This window comes from Chiloscyllium plagiosum, unplaced genomic scaffold (genome assembly GCF_037043375.1).
Source record: "Chiloscyllium plagiosum isolate Xiang-an unplaced genomic scaffold, Cpla_swu_hap1 HiC_scaffold_9, whole genome shotgun sequence".
In the NCBI taxonomy this organism is placed as follows: domain Eukaryota; kingdom Metazoa; phylum Chordata; class Chondrichthyes; order Orectolobiformes; family Hemiscylliidae; genus Chiloscyllium; species Chiloscyllium plagiosum.
Genome location: NW_028270147.1, coordinates 4,126,390 through 4,139,818, shown reverse-complemented (window position 1 = coordinate 4,139,818; position 13,429 = coordinate 4,126,390). Strand labels below are relative to the sequence as shown.

Sequence of the window (13,429 nt, the reverse complement as noted above, 5' to 3'; positions counted from 1 at the left end):
TAAGAATCAACTATAATTGCAGTGGGTCTGGAGTCACATGTAGACCAGAGCAGGTAAGGACCACAGCTTCCTTCCCTTTATAAAGGACATTAGTGAACCTGCTGGTTTTCACAACTCTGGATGAGAGGTTCATGGTTGCTGTTACTGAAACTAGCTAATATTCCAGCCGTTACAAATTGAATTCAACACCTACCCTCAGCCATGATGGGACTTGAACCAATGTGCCCACAACATTCACCTCTCTCTGCATTAAGAGTCGGATGACATTACCACCGCAGTATCAAACTGTGAAGAAGACATTATAGAATTCCGAAAGGACATATGTAAGTCAGTGGAGTGGACAGATAGATGAAATTGAATGCAGAGAACTGTGAAGTGATGCATTTTGGTTAGAAGAAAATTGAAAGACAATATAGAGTAGGGAGTATAATTCTAAAGAGGATGCAGGATCAAACGGACCTTGTGTAGGCACACACACATCATTGAAGGTGACAGGACAGGTGGAGAGAGCAGTTGATAAAGCACACAGTATCCTCTGTGTTATCATTAACAGAGGCATTGACCACAAGAGCAAGGAGGTGTTGGTGAACTTGCTGGATCTCAGCTGGAGTATTGTGGACAGTCGAGAGAGCCACATGAAGGGAAAGATACAAATGTATTAGAGAGGCTGCATGGAAGTGATTTATAAGAATAGTTCCCAGAATAAAAAACTTCAGTGATGAGGACAGATTGAAGTAATTGGGACTGTTCTCCTTACAGAAAAGAAGGCTGAGAGGAGATTTGATAGATCAAAATCATGGGCAGGCTGGATAAATAAGTAGGATCTGTTCTTGTTTGTAAAAATAATGAGTGAACACAAATTAAAAGTGATTTCCAAACAAAACAAGGCTGATGTACAAAAAAAGACTTTCTCACCCAATGAGTGGTTAGGGTCTGGAATGCAGTGCCTGGAAATGTGGTGGAGGCAGGCTCAACTGAAGCAACCCAGAGGGAATTGCACGGAATTTGGATGGAAATAGTTTGCAGGGAATGGTGGAAAAAGGCAGGAGATTGGCACTAAGTCACAATGTTCTTTGGATAGCTTGTGCAGGCATGATGGGCTGAATGGTCTCACAGAAACACAGAAAATAGGAACAGGAGTAGGCCAATTGGCCCTTCGAGCCTGCACCGCCACTCAATATGATCATGGCTGAGCATGTAATCTCAGTCTCCCATTCCCACCCTCTCCCTATTCCCCTTGATCCCTTTAGCCACAAGGGCCACATCCTGCTCCCTCTTGAATTTATCGAATGAACTGGCCCCAACAGCTTCCTGTGGGAGAGAATTCCACAGCCTCACAACTCTGAGTGAAGAAATTCTTCCTTATCTTGCAGTTTCCTTTAAACTTCCCCCCCTCACCTAAAACCTATGACACCTAATATTTGACATTTCCGCTCTGGGAAAAAAATTCTGACCATCCCCTTTGTCCATGCCTCTCATAATTTTATATATTCCTATCAAGTCACCCCTCAGCCTCCGACACTCTAGCAAAAACAATCCAGGTTTGTCCAAACACTCCTTATAGCTAACACTATCAGGTAACATCCTGGTAAACCCCTTTGTCCTTGTAGCTAACGCAATCGGGTAACATGCCGGTAATCCCCTTTGTCCTTATAGCTAACACTATCAGGTAACATCCTGGTAAACCCCTTTGTCCTTATAGCTAACGCAATCGGGTAACATCCCGGTAAACCCCTTTGTCCTTATAGCTAACCTATCAGGTAACATCCCGGTAAACCCCTTTGTCCTTATAGCTAACACAATCGGGTAACATCCCGGTAAACCCCTTTGTTCTTATAGCTAACGCTATCGGGTAACATCCCGGTAAACTCTTTTCTCCTTATAGCTAACGCTATCGGGTAACATCCCGGTACTCCCCTTTGTCCTTATAGCTAACACAATCGGGTAACATCCCGGTAAACCCCTTTGTCCTTATAGCTAACGCTATCGGGTAACATCCCGGTAATCCCCTTTGTCCTTATAGCTAACACAATCGGGTAACATCCCGGTAAACCCCTTTGTTCTTATAGCTAACACAATCGGGTAACATCCCGGTAAACCCCTTTGTCCTTATAGCTAACGCTATCGGGTAACATCCCGGTAATCCCCTTTGTCCTTATAGCTAATGCTATCGGGTAACATCCTGGTAATCCCCTTTGTCCTTATAGCTAATGCTATCGGGTAACCTCCCGGTAAATCCCTCTGGCACCTTCTCCAAAGCCTACAGTGTGGTGACCTGAACAGCACACAACACTCCAAATATGGCCTAACTAAAGTCTTTTTCGCTTGTGTTGCCACTTCCAGGGAGCTATGGACTTGCATCCTATGATCACTCTGTACAGTACACCAATGCTCCTCAGATCCTGCCATTTATTGTATGCTTTCCTTTTGTATTTGGCCTCCCAAAATACGCACCTCACACTTGTCTGGAAAAAACTCCAGTTGCCATTTTCCAGCCAAGTTTCCAACTGATCTATCTCCTGCTGCATCCTTTGACAACCTTCCTCACTATCCATAATGCCACCAATTTTCATGTCGTCTGCAAACTTACTAATCAGCCTGCCTACATTTTCATCCAAATTATTTATATATATGATAAATAACAGTCCCAGCTAATGATCCTTGCAGAACCCTAGTGTTCACAGACTCCCAGTAAGGAAATCGCCCCTTCACAACTACCCTCTGTCTCCTCTAATGCAATTGTCCAAGGATGATGGCAGAGCAGTAAGTTATTACAGCCTAGGCTGACGGAGAAATAATGAAGGATTTGATTGAGTGGATACAGAAAAGATGTTTCCTCTTGTCAAAACTGTTAATAAAATAGCAACCAGAAACCCAATTCATAGGGCCATACAATCATAGCATCTTGTATGCCTTGGCATTCCTGATGAAGGGCTTATGCCCAAAACGTCCATTCTCCTGCTCCTCGGATGCTGCCTGACCTGCTGTGCTTTTCCAGCACTACACTCGCGATTCTGATCTTCAGGATCAGCAGTCCTCACTTTCTCCATGGCACTGCAATGCCCATCTAAATACTTCAGTCTTCAGTTTCAGCCTCTCCCACCCATACAGGCAGTGAGTTCCAGATTCCCCATCACCCTCTGGGTGAAAACGTCTGCTCTCAGATCTCCTTGAAACCACTTGCTCCTTAAACTGATGCCCTCTGTTCTTAGACACGTCAGCCAATGGGGAAGAGATTCTCATGATTTACTCTGTCTATGCCTCTCAAAAGTGGGTATCCTTCAATCAGACTGTCCTCATAGCCTCTTTCACTCCAAGGAAAACAAACCCAATCCAGCCAACAAAGAAAACAGTCCAGGAAAGAAAAATGAAAGAGTTTGAAATATTTCACCCATTCCTGAGCAGGAGATTACTATGATCAGGGTAGAGTCATAGAGTCCTACAGCATGGAAACAGACCCTTTGACCCAAACTGGTCCATGCTGACCAAAATGTCCATCTAACCCCATTTCCCTGCACTTGGCCCATACCCTTCTAGGGTAGGATTGACTGGTATGAGGAGTCATAGTTTGAAGATATTAGGAGGAAGGTATAGAGGAGATGTCAGAGGGTTGTGAATGCATTGAATGCGTTGCCAGCTGTGGTGGTGGAAGCAGAGTCATTGGGAACAGTTAAGCGACTGCTGGACATGCACATGGATAGCAGTGAGTTGAGGGGTGCGTAGGTTAAGTTAATATATTTTACATTAGGATTAAATCTCGGCACAACATCATGGGCAAAAGGGCCTGTTCTGTGCTGTACTTTTCAAGTTCTATGTTCTAAATCTTTCCTATCCATGTATTTGTCCAATTGTTTTTTAAATGTTGTTAATGTACCCGCCTCAACCACTTCCGCTAGCAGCTCATTCCATATGCGTATCACCCTCTGGGTAAAACAGTTGCCCCTCAGGTTCCCTTTTATTCTTTCCCCTCTAACCTTAAACTGATGCCCCTCTAGTCCTCGATTCCCCAGCCCTGGGAAAAAACTGAGTGCATCCACCCTATCCATGCCTCTCATGATCTTATACACTGCTATAAGGTCCCCCCTCAGTCTCCTACATTCTAAGGAAAAACGTCTAGCTCACAGAGAGGGTGGTACGTGTATGGAATGAGCTGCCACAGGAAATGGTGGAGGCTAATACAATTACAACATTTAAAAGGCATCTCATTGGCTATATGAATAGGAAGGGTTTAGAGCGATGCGGGCCAAAACCTGGCAAATGGGACTAGATTAGTTTTGGGTATCTGGTCGGCATGGACAAGTTGGACCAAAGGGTCTGTTTCCATTCTGTACATCTCTGTGACTCTATGATTCTTGTCCAACCTCTCCCTATAACTCAGTCCCCTGAGTCTTGGCAACATCCTTGTAAATTTCTTCTGCACTTTTTCCAGTTTAATGACATCCTTCTTATAGCAAAGTGACCAAAATTGAACACAATATCCTAGTGCGGCCTCACCAATGTCCTGTACAACTGCAACATAACTTCCCAACTTCTATATTCAATGCCCTGACTGATGAAGGCCAGGCAAAAGTGAGGTCTGCAGATGCTGGAAACCAGAGTTTAAATCAGAGTGATGCTGGAAAAGCACAGCAGGTCAGGCAGCATCCAAGGAGCAGGAAAATCGACGTTTCGGGCAAAGGCTAATGAAGGCCAGTGTGCCAAAAGCCTTCCTCACTGCCCTCTCTACCTGTGACTCTAAGTTATCCAAGGAATTTGCTCTGTTTCCCAAATGAACAAAGGATGTGCATTTATATAGCACCTTTCACCATCTGACGTCACAATAAAGTACTTTACAACCAATTAAGTACCTGTTTTGAAGTGTATTTGCCTTTGTTATGTGGGCACCATGGCAACCAATTTGCACATGGTGAGATGCCACAAACTGTAATATAGTAATGACTGGGATGATGCTCGTGATGTTGTTTGAGGGATAAGCCACAGCGATATTCTCATCTCCTGTGTTTCTGTAACATGGAGTTCCAGAATCTTGTGCATGCACCAACAGGGCAGAAGGGAGCTCGATTGATCTTCCCCCCAAAAGGCAGCATCTCTGACACTGCAGTGTTCAGTCTGAGGGTCAACGGATAATTCCACACTACTGGCTCTGGAATGGGACTCATCATAGAATCCTGTACATTGTGGAAGTAGGCCATTCAGCATATCGAGTCCACACCATCCCTCTGAAGAGCAGCACCCCCCCCCCTCCCCCAACTAACTACCCCCACGCCTCATCTTTTTCTGTAACCCTGCAGTTGGCTAATCCATCAGGCCTGCACATCCCTGAACACTATGGGCAATTTAGCATGCATTGCCAAACCACATAACCTGCACACCTTTGGATTGTGGGAGGAAACTGGAGCACCCAGAGGAAACTCACACAGACGCAGGGAGAATGTGCAAATTCCACACAGACAATCGATCGAACCAATATGATGTGCAAACACATTACTGAGCCACCGTCACATCTTGATCTTAGAAACAAAATGAGGAGCCTGTCCTACAATTTGCAAATAAACGACAAACAAATCTTGCTTTTTTTCTCGAACTTTGCCATTTCAGACCTTTGATGTCAGTCCAAGGAAGCAATCATATTTCACCGGAGGAGAAAGCAGTTTTGTTCCTCACCCAGGACCTGAGTTTGATTCACATATGGCTCCAGTCAATCACAGCAGATAATGATTTAATGGTTTAAGGCAGCTGGAATACTTCAAAGGCTGTTTACATATGGAAAACGGTAATTTAGTGACACAGATTAATTACTTCAGAGTCACATATACCTTCGGGCCCGGTAGTCCTGGTAAGCCTGGGTTCCCATGTTGTCCTGGTAAACCCTAGTGACATGAAGCACACTATTACATCAGGGTCAGCATCATGTTAACATTTCACAATATAAGCATTAACTAGTAAAAGGGGGGAAAAAAACCACATTTGGAATTGGTACAGTTCTCTATAATTTGCAGCGTGCTCACAGCAATTTGACTCAGTTTTTCCAACTCTGTAGGCAATGGAGAAACTCCAGCTATAAACAAGACAGAGGAACAGATCTAATAACTGCGAACCAGATGACCATCACTGAGCTCAAACGTACTGTAACCGGGAAACTTATTCCTCATTAGTTCCCTTCCCAGAGGCAGGTCTGACCTATCCCGGACAGCACAGATTAGATTACTTACAGTGTGGAAACAGGCCCTTCGGCCCAACAAGTCCACACCGACCCTCCGAAGAGCAACCCACCCAGACCCATTCCCCTACATTTACCCCTTCACCTAACACTACGGGCAATTTAGCTTGCACCTAACCTGCACATTTTTGGCTGTGGGAGGAAACCGGAGCACCTGGAGAAAACCCACGCAGTCACGGGGAGAATGTGCAAACTCCACACAGACAGTTGCCTGAGGCGGGAATTGAACCCGGGTCTCTGGCGCTGTGAGGCAGCAGTGCTAACCACTATGCCACCGTGCCGGAAGAGCAAGGAAGGCCGGTTTCAAATCCTTTCCGGACCGAACAGGGAATTAAACACCACGTTGACAGTAAGGATCTGACTTTTCATCCAGCCGACTGAGCTAACGAGGCCGTCCCCTGGAGTCCACGTGACTGTGGCCACCCCTGTGTTTACAGCATGCTGCAGAGACACAGTGCTGGTGGAGGGTCCTGCCTTGATTCCATTACTTGCTGATCAGGAATCTCTCCCACTCTTACAACTGCATTGTGGCTCTACCTCCAGCACAGGAGCTGTAGCGAATGGGGAAGGCCCACCAGACCACCACCTTCTCTATGGCAACCAGGGCAATAAACGTTGGCCCAGCCAACAACCCTCTCTCCCGTGAGGAAACAAAACATTTCAGAACTACCTACCATCAGTGATGTTTGGAAGGATTTTTCCATCTGTTTATACCGCCCTCACCCTGGCAGTGGGGTTTGCTGGTCTAGAGGCAGGGACATTATCCACTGGCACACAAGATTTGAACCAATGATAAACACATTGAACAATAGACAACTGGGACGTTTTACTGAATTTGATCATGTGTTGTGTGAGTCACTGGTTGGACCAGCATTTATTGCCCATCACAAATTGCCCAGAGGGTAGTTCAGAGTCAACCACATTTCTGTGGGTCTGGAGTCACAGTAAGGATGTAAGGATGACAGTTTCCTTCCCTAATGGACATTAGTGAACCAGTTGGACTTTTCCTGAGAGTCAACAATAGATTCACGGTCACTATGAGACTCTTAATTCCAGATTTTGATTGAATTCAAATTGCACCATGTGCCAAGGTCATTAGTCCACTCATTGCCTTACCAATAAGGACGGCTGACGGAATAATGATGGCAGATTTAGGTCCGTCAATGGCATTACTACAAAGAACAAAGAACATTTATAGCCCAGGACCAGGCCCTTCAGCCCTCCCAGCCTGAGCTGATACAAACGTACTGTCTAAACCATCCAATTCCTAAGCATCTGTATCCCTCTGCTCCCCACCTATTCATGCATCTGTCCAGATGCATCTTAAATGAATCTACCGTGCCTGACTCTACTATCTCTGCTGGCAATGCATTCCAGATGCCCACCACCCTCTCTGTGAAGTACTTGCCGTGTGTATCCCCCTTAAACTTTCCACCTCTCACCTTCAAAGCGTGACCTCTCGTTATTGAATCCTTCACCCTGGGAAAAAGCTTATCTCAATCTACCCTGTCTGTACCCTTCGCGATTTTGTAAATCTCAATGAGGTCCCATCTCAATCTCCTTTTTTCTAATGAAAACAAACCTAACCTACTCAACCTCTCTTCATAGCTAGCACCTTCCATACCAGGCAACATCCTCTTAAACCTTCTCTGCACCCTCTCCAAAGCGTCCACATCCTTTTGGTAATGTGGCGCCCAGAACTTTACACAGTATTCTAAATTCGGCCGAACCAATGTCTTGTACAATTTTAACATGCCAGCTCTTACACTCAATACCCCGTCCAATGAAGGAAAGCATTCTATATGCCTTCTTGACCACTCTATCCACCTGTGCAGCAACCTTCAGGGTACAATGGACCTGCACTCCCAGATCTCTCTGCCCATCGACTTTTCCCAAGGCTCTTCCATTCATTTTGTAATTCACTCTAGAATTAGTCTTGCCTAAATGCATCACCTCACATTTTTCTGGATTGAACCAGATGAGTTTTTAAAACAATTTACAATGGTTACATGGTCATTATTAGGCTAGCTTTTTATTCCAGACTTTTAACTGAATTCAAATTTCACCAGCTGTCACAGAATTGAACCCAGTCAGGGGTTTTGAATTACCAGTCCAGTAACATTACCACTGTGCTCCTGCCCCCTCATTGACTCATGCAAAGTTTACACTGACAATGTCTGTGAATCATTCTGAGTTCTTGCTTTAAATGAAAGGAACCAACCGATAAAAGCAGGAATATGTCAGCCAGGAAACACAGAAACTAGGAGCAGGAGTTGGCTATTCAGCCCATCGAGCCAGCTTCATCAACAAGAGGAGCATGGCTGACTTTCCATCTCAATGTCATGCACACACATTCTCTCTTTACTCTTTGATGCCTTTCAAATCTAGAAACGCTCATAGTGCTTTCTGCAGAGAGTTCTGCAGGTTCACTATCCCAGGGTGAAGACATTTTCCCTCATCTGAGTCCTAAATGGTCTCCCCTGCACTCTGAGACACTGTGTCCATGTTTCGAGACTCCCCAACCGGAAGAAACATTCTCTCTGCGAGTGGTCTGTCCAGCTCTGTTGAATTTTAAATGATTCAGTCAGATCCCTCTTTCATCCTTCTAAATTCTAGTGAGTACAGGCCCAATCCAACCAACCGCTCCTCATGCTACAGTGCTGCCATCCCTGGTATTAGCCTAGCAAACATTCACTGCACTCCCTCTGAGGTAATTATATCTTCTCTCAGGTACAAAGTTAAAAATCACAAAACACCAGGTTATAGTCCAACAGGTTTAATTGGAAGCACTAGCTTTCGGAGCGACGCTCCTTCATCAGGTGATTGTGGAGAACACAATTGTAAGACACAGAATTTATAGCAAAAGTTTACAGTGTGATAGTTTACAGTAACTGAAATTATACATCGAAAAATACCTTGATTGATTGTTGAGTCTTTCATCTGTTCGAATACCATGATAGTTTCACTTCTTTCATGTGTAAATCACAAAACTTTTTTTTTAAAGTTACATTCTCAGGTTAACTGTAACAATTGGTGTTAGCCCGATAATATGTTGAAGGTGTTAGCCCCTGTGCTCTCTGTCTGTGCCATAATGTTTAGACTGTTTCTAATCTAAAAAGTGAGATAACAGAGTTTTACATGAATTCATGCAGTTTTTGAGCAAAGTACAATGTAACTCTGCAAGTACAAATTCACCCCACAAACATATATGTATATGTATAAGACAGAGGATGGTGGTGGATGGTTGTTTTTCAGACGGGAGGCCTGTGACCAATGGAGTGCCACAAGGATTGGTGCTGGGTCCTCTACTTTTTGTCATTTACATAAATGATTTGGATGCGAGCATAAGAGGTGCAGTTAGTAAGTTTGCAGATGACACCAAAATTGGAGGTGTAGTGGACGGCGAAGAGGGTTACCTCAGATTGCAATAGGATCTTGACCAGATGGGCCAATGGGCTGAGAAGTGGCAGATGGAGTTTAATTCAGATAAATGCGAGGTGCTGCGTTTTGGGAAAGCAAATCTTAGCAGGACTTATACACTTAATGGTAAGGTCCTAGGGAGTGTTACTGAACAAAGAGACCTTGGCGTGCAGGCTCATAGCTCCTTGAAAATGGAGTCGCAGGTAGATAGGATAGTGAAGACAGCGTTAGGTATGCTTTCCTTTATTGGTCAGAGTATTGAGTACAGGAGTTGGGATGTCATGTTGCGGCTGTACAGGACATTGGTTAGGCCACTGTTGGAATATTGCGTGCAATTCTGGTCTCCTTCCTATCAGAAAGATGTTGTGAAACTTGAAAGGGTTCAGAAAAGATTTACAAGGATGTTGCCAGGGTTGGAGGATTTGAGTTATAGGGAGAGGCTGAATAGACTGGGGCTGTTTTCCCTGGAGCGTCGGAGGCTGAGGAGTGACCTTATAAAGGTTTACAAGATTATGAGGGTCATGGATAGGATAAATAGACAAAGTCGTTTCCCTGGGGTCGGGGAGTCCAGAACTAGAGGGCATAGGGTTAGGGTGAGAGGGGAAAGATATAAAAGAGACCTACGGGGCAACTTTATCACGTAGAAGGTGGTACGTGTATGGAATGAGCTGCCAGAGGATGTGGTGGAGGCTGGTACAATTGCAACATTTAAGAGGCATTTGGATGGGTATATGAATAGGAAGGATTTGGAGGGATATGGGCCGGGTGCTGGTAGGTGGGACTAGATTGGGTTGGGATATCTGGTCGGCATGGACAGGTTGGACCGAAGGGTCTGTTTCCATGCTGTACATCTCTATGACTAAACTGTAAGGGGAAAAGGCAGAAGGGTGGGGTCAGAGTTATCAGATCAGCCATGATCTCATTGAATGGCAAACAGACTGAATGGCTGACGTCTGCTGTTGCGTCTGATGGTGTCTTGTTATTAGGACTAACGTCAAACATATGTGACTCCTCAGATGCTGAAACAGTCCATGTTCAAATGCAACAAGACCTGCACTATATCCAGGTTTGGACTGACAAGTGGCAAGTAACATCTGTACCACTCAACTGCCAGGCTATTCAACAGTGTTACTATCACTGAATCCCCCACTATCAACATCCTTGGGATTACCATTGATCAGAAACTCAATTCAATTCACCACATAAACACAGTGGGTACAAGAGAAGGTGAGAAGCTCGGAATACTGTGGTGAGTGACTCAGCTCCTGACTACCCAAAGCCTATCCCACCATCTACAAGGCACAAGTCAGGAGTGTGATGGAATACTCCCCACTTTCCCTGGATGGGTGCAGCTCTAACAGCACTCAAGAAGTTTGACACCATCCAGGATGAAGTATCTCACTTGAGTGGCACCACACCTACAAATGTGTATTATCCACAAGATGCACTGCTGAAATTCACCAAAGATCCTCAAACAGTGCCTTCCAAACCCATCACCAACTTCCATCTAGAAGGACAAGGGCAGCAGATACATGGGAACACCATCCCCTGTAAGTTCTCCTCCAAGCCACTCACCATCCTGATTTGGAAATATATCCCCGTTCTTTCACTGTTGCTGGGTCAGAATCCTGGAATTCTCTCCCTAAGGGCATTGTGGGTCTAGCCACAGCACATGGACTGCTGCAGTTCAAGAAGGCAGCTCACCCCCACCTTCTCAAGGGCAATTAGGAATGGGCAATAAAACAGGCTGGCTGAGCCAGTGACATCTCAGTCCCATGAGTGAAGAAAAAGAAAATTCACATAAATCTTGTCTGTCCTGGCTTGAATGTGATCCCAGTTTTCCTGTGATGAAGTGGGCAGATCATATCAGCTGGAACTAGCAGAGGTCTAACAAGGTGTTTTTCACAGTTTCAGTATTATGTTCATCCTGGTCCAGGACCTCTCCTGAGATTGAGAAGGACCCTTCAGCACCTCCAGGTTTGTAGATTGCAGTCAAAGCTCTGTCCCTTTGCCCTTGAGTTGACCCACTGTTCAGCTTTGATGACTTGTGTCAGAGTACAGCTGGTCCTGCCTGCCAAGTGAGTGTGCCAGCGAATGTCACGGGTAACTTACTAATGAATGCTGACATTCTACCACTCACAAGTAAGGAGGTCAGCCAGGACGATTACACAAACTAACTCTTTCTGGATACGGGTGGAAAATTATTCAAAGGCTTTTCAAGAGGTGTCCCCTCATTAGTTTGTCCGCAGCTTGAATACTGTTGCATTGAACACCCCAGCACCGACTAATCTTACCACACATTCAGATAGTCTTGCAGTGCCCTTTGAATATGTTAAATGTATGGGCTGGGACTTTAGCTATTTGCTCCTGACACAATCAGAATCATTGTCAAGCTGACATTTAAGGCAAGCTTAGGAGTTCCACAAATGACCTTTATGAACTTAAAGCCCCTCAGTCATCAGCGACAGCAGCTTAACTCTTTCGGTGCTGGATCTACCTTAACTGGCCCGTAGTCAAATGAATAGATTTATGTCAATGTTTGCCTTGAATGAACAGTTATAGCAAACAGAGCAATCTTTTTCATTGTCGTGTACCTCTATATTTCTTTCCTTTAATAGCTCCATTGTCCGATGACGTATATTTGTCCTCCACCATCCTGTCCTCCTCACTTGCTGGGGGAGAAGCAGTTGCTGCTGAATTCTCAGCTGGATTTATGAGGAACCATCTCAGAATAATGGCCCGAGGTTCCCCCCCCACCCCCTTCCTCTGGTATAAGGGAGGCAATGGTCCAGTGGTATTACCACCAGCTGTAGAGCCAGGCAATGTTCTGGGGACCTGTATTCAAATCCCGCCATGCCAGATGATTGAGTACAAATCCAATACAAAATCTGGAATTAGGTGTCAAATGATGACCATGAATCGATTATTGAGGAAAACTTATCTTCGTCATTCATGCTCTTTAGGGGAGGAAACTGCTGACCTGCATGTGACTCCAGACCCACAGTAAGACGTCCTGTGGGCAATAAATGTTGGCCTGCCCAGAAACGCCCACCTCCAACACGTCGGTAAATAAACAAAAAAACTTCACTTTCCCGCTCTCTTCCTCAGTCCCTGGGCAGCTCCTAATCTCAATGCAGAACACACTCAATGTTCCCTGTTTGCAGAGGAAGAGGTTTATAAGTGAGAACATTCTTTTCCAGCAAAATGGCAATGTTTTATTTCAAGATTGTCAGCTCATGTTTGATACTCTCCAGCCAGAGCAAAAAGATTCTCCATCTCTACCCAGTCCAACATTCTTAGAATTCAATATGGCAGTTCAGCACTCCCCCAGCACTGACCCTCCGACAATGCGGCACTCCCTCAACACTGTCCCACTGACAGTATGACACTCTCTCAGCACTGGCCTTCCAACAGCGTGGAGCTCCCTCAGCACTGACCCTCCAAGAGTGCAGGACTCGTTCAGCACTGACCCTCCGACATAACAGCACTCCCTCAGCACTGACCCTCCGACAATGCGGCACTCCCTTAATACTGTCCCACTGACAGTGCAGTTCTCCCTCAGCACTGACCCTCCGACAGTGTGGCACTCCCTCAGCACTGTCCCACTGACAGTATGACACTCCCTCAGCGCTGACCCTCCAACAGCGTGGAGCTCCCTCAGCACTGACCCTCCGACAGTGCGGCACTCCGTCAGCACTGACCGTCCGACAGTGCGGCACTCCCTCAGCACTGATCCTCCAACAGTGCGGCACTCCCTCAGCACTGACCCTCTGACAGTGCGGCACTCCC

At 45.5% G+C, this 13,429-nt stretch overlaps 1 protein-coding gene across 2 annotated transcripts in view; it reads right to left on the bottom strand.

Moving 5' to 3' along the window:
* col24a1 (collagen type XXIV alpha 1) overlaps positions 1-13,429 on the bottom strand; it is a 454,588-nt gene that overhangs the window by 290,567 nt on the left and 150,592 nt on the right. For both annotated transcript variants that reach the window (XM_043698575.2, XM_043698577.2), the window contains exon 5: positions 5,817-5,870. In XM_043698575.2, coding sequence (XP_043554510.2) covers positions 5,817-5,870 — 54 coding nt within the window. The remainder of the gene's footprint in view (positions 1-5,816; positions 5,871-13,429) is intronic.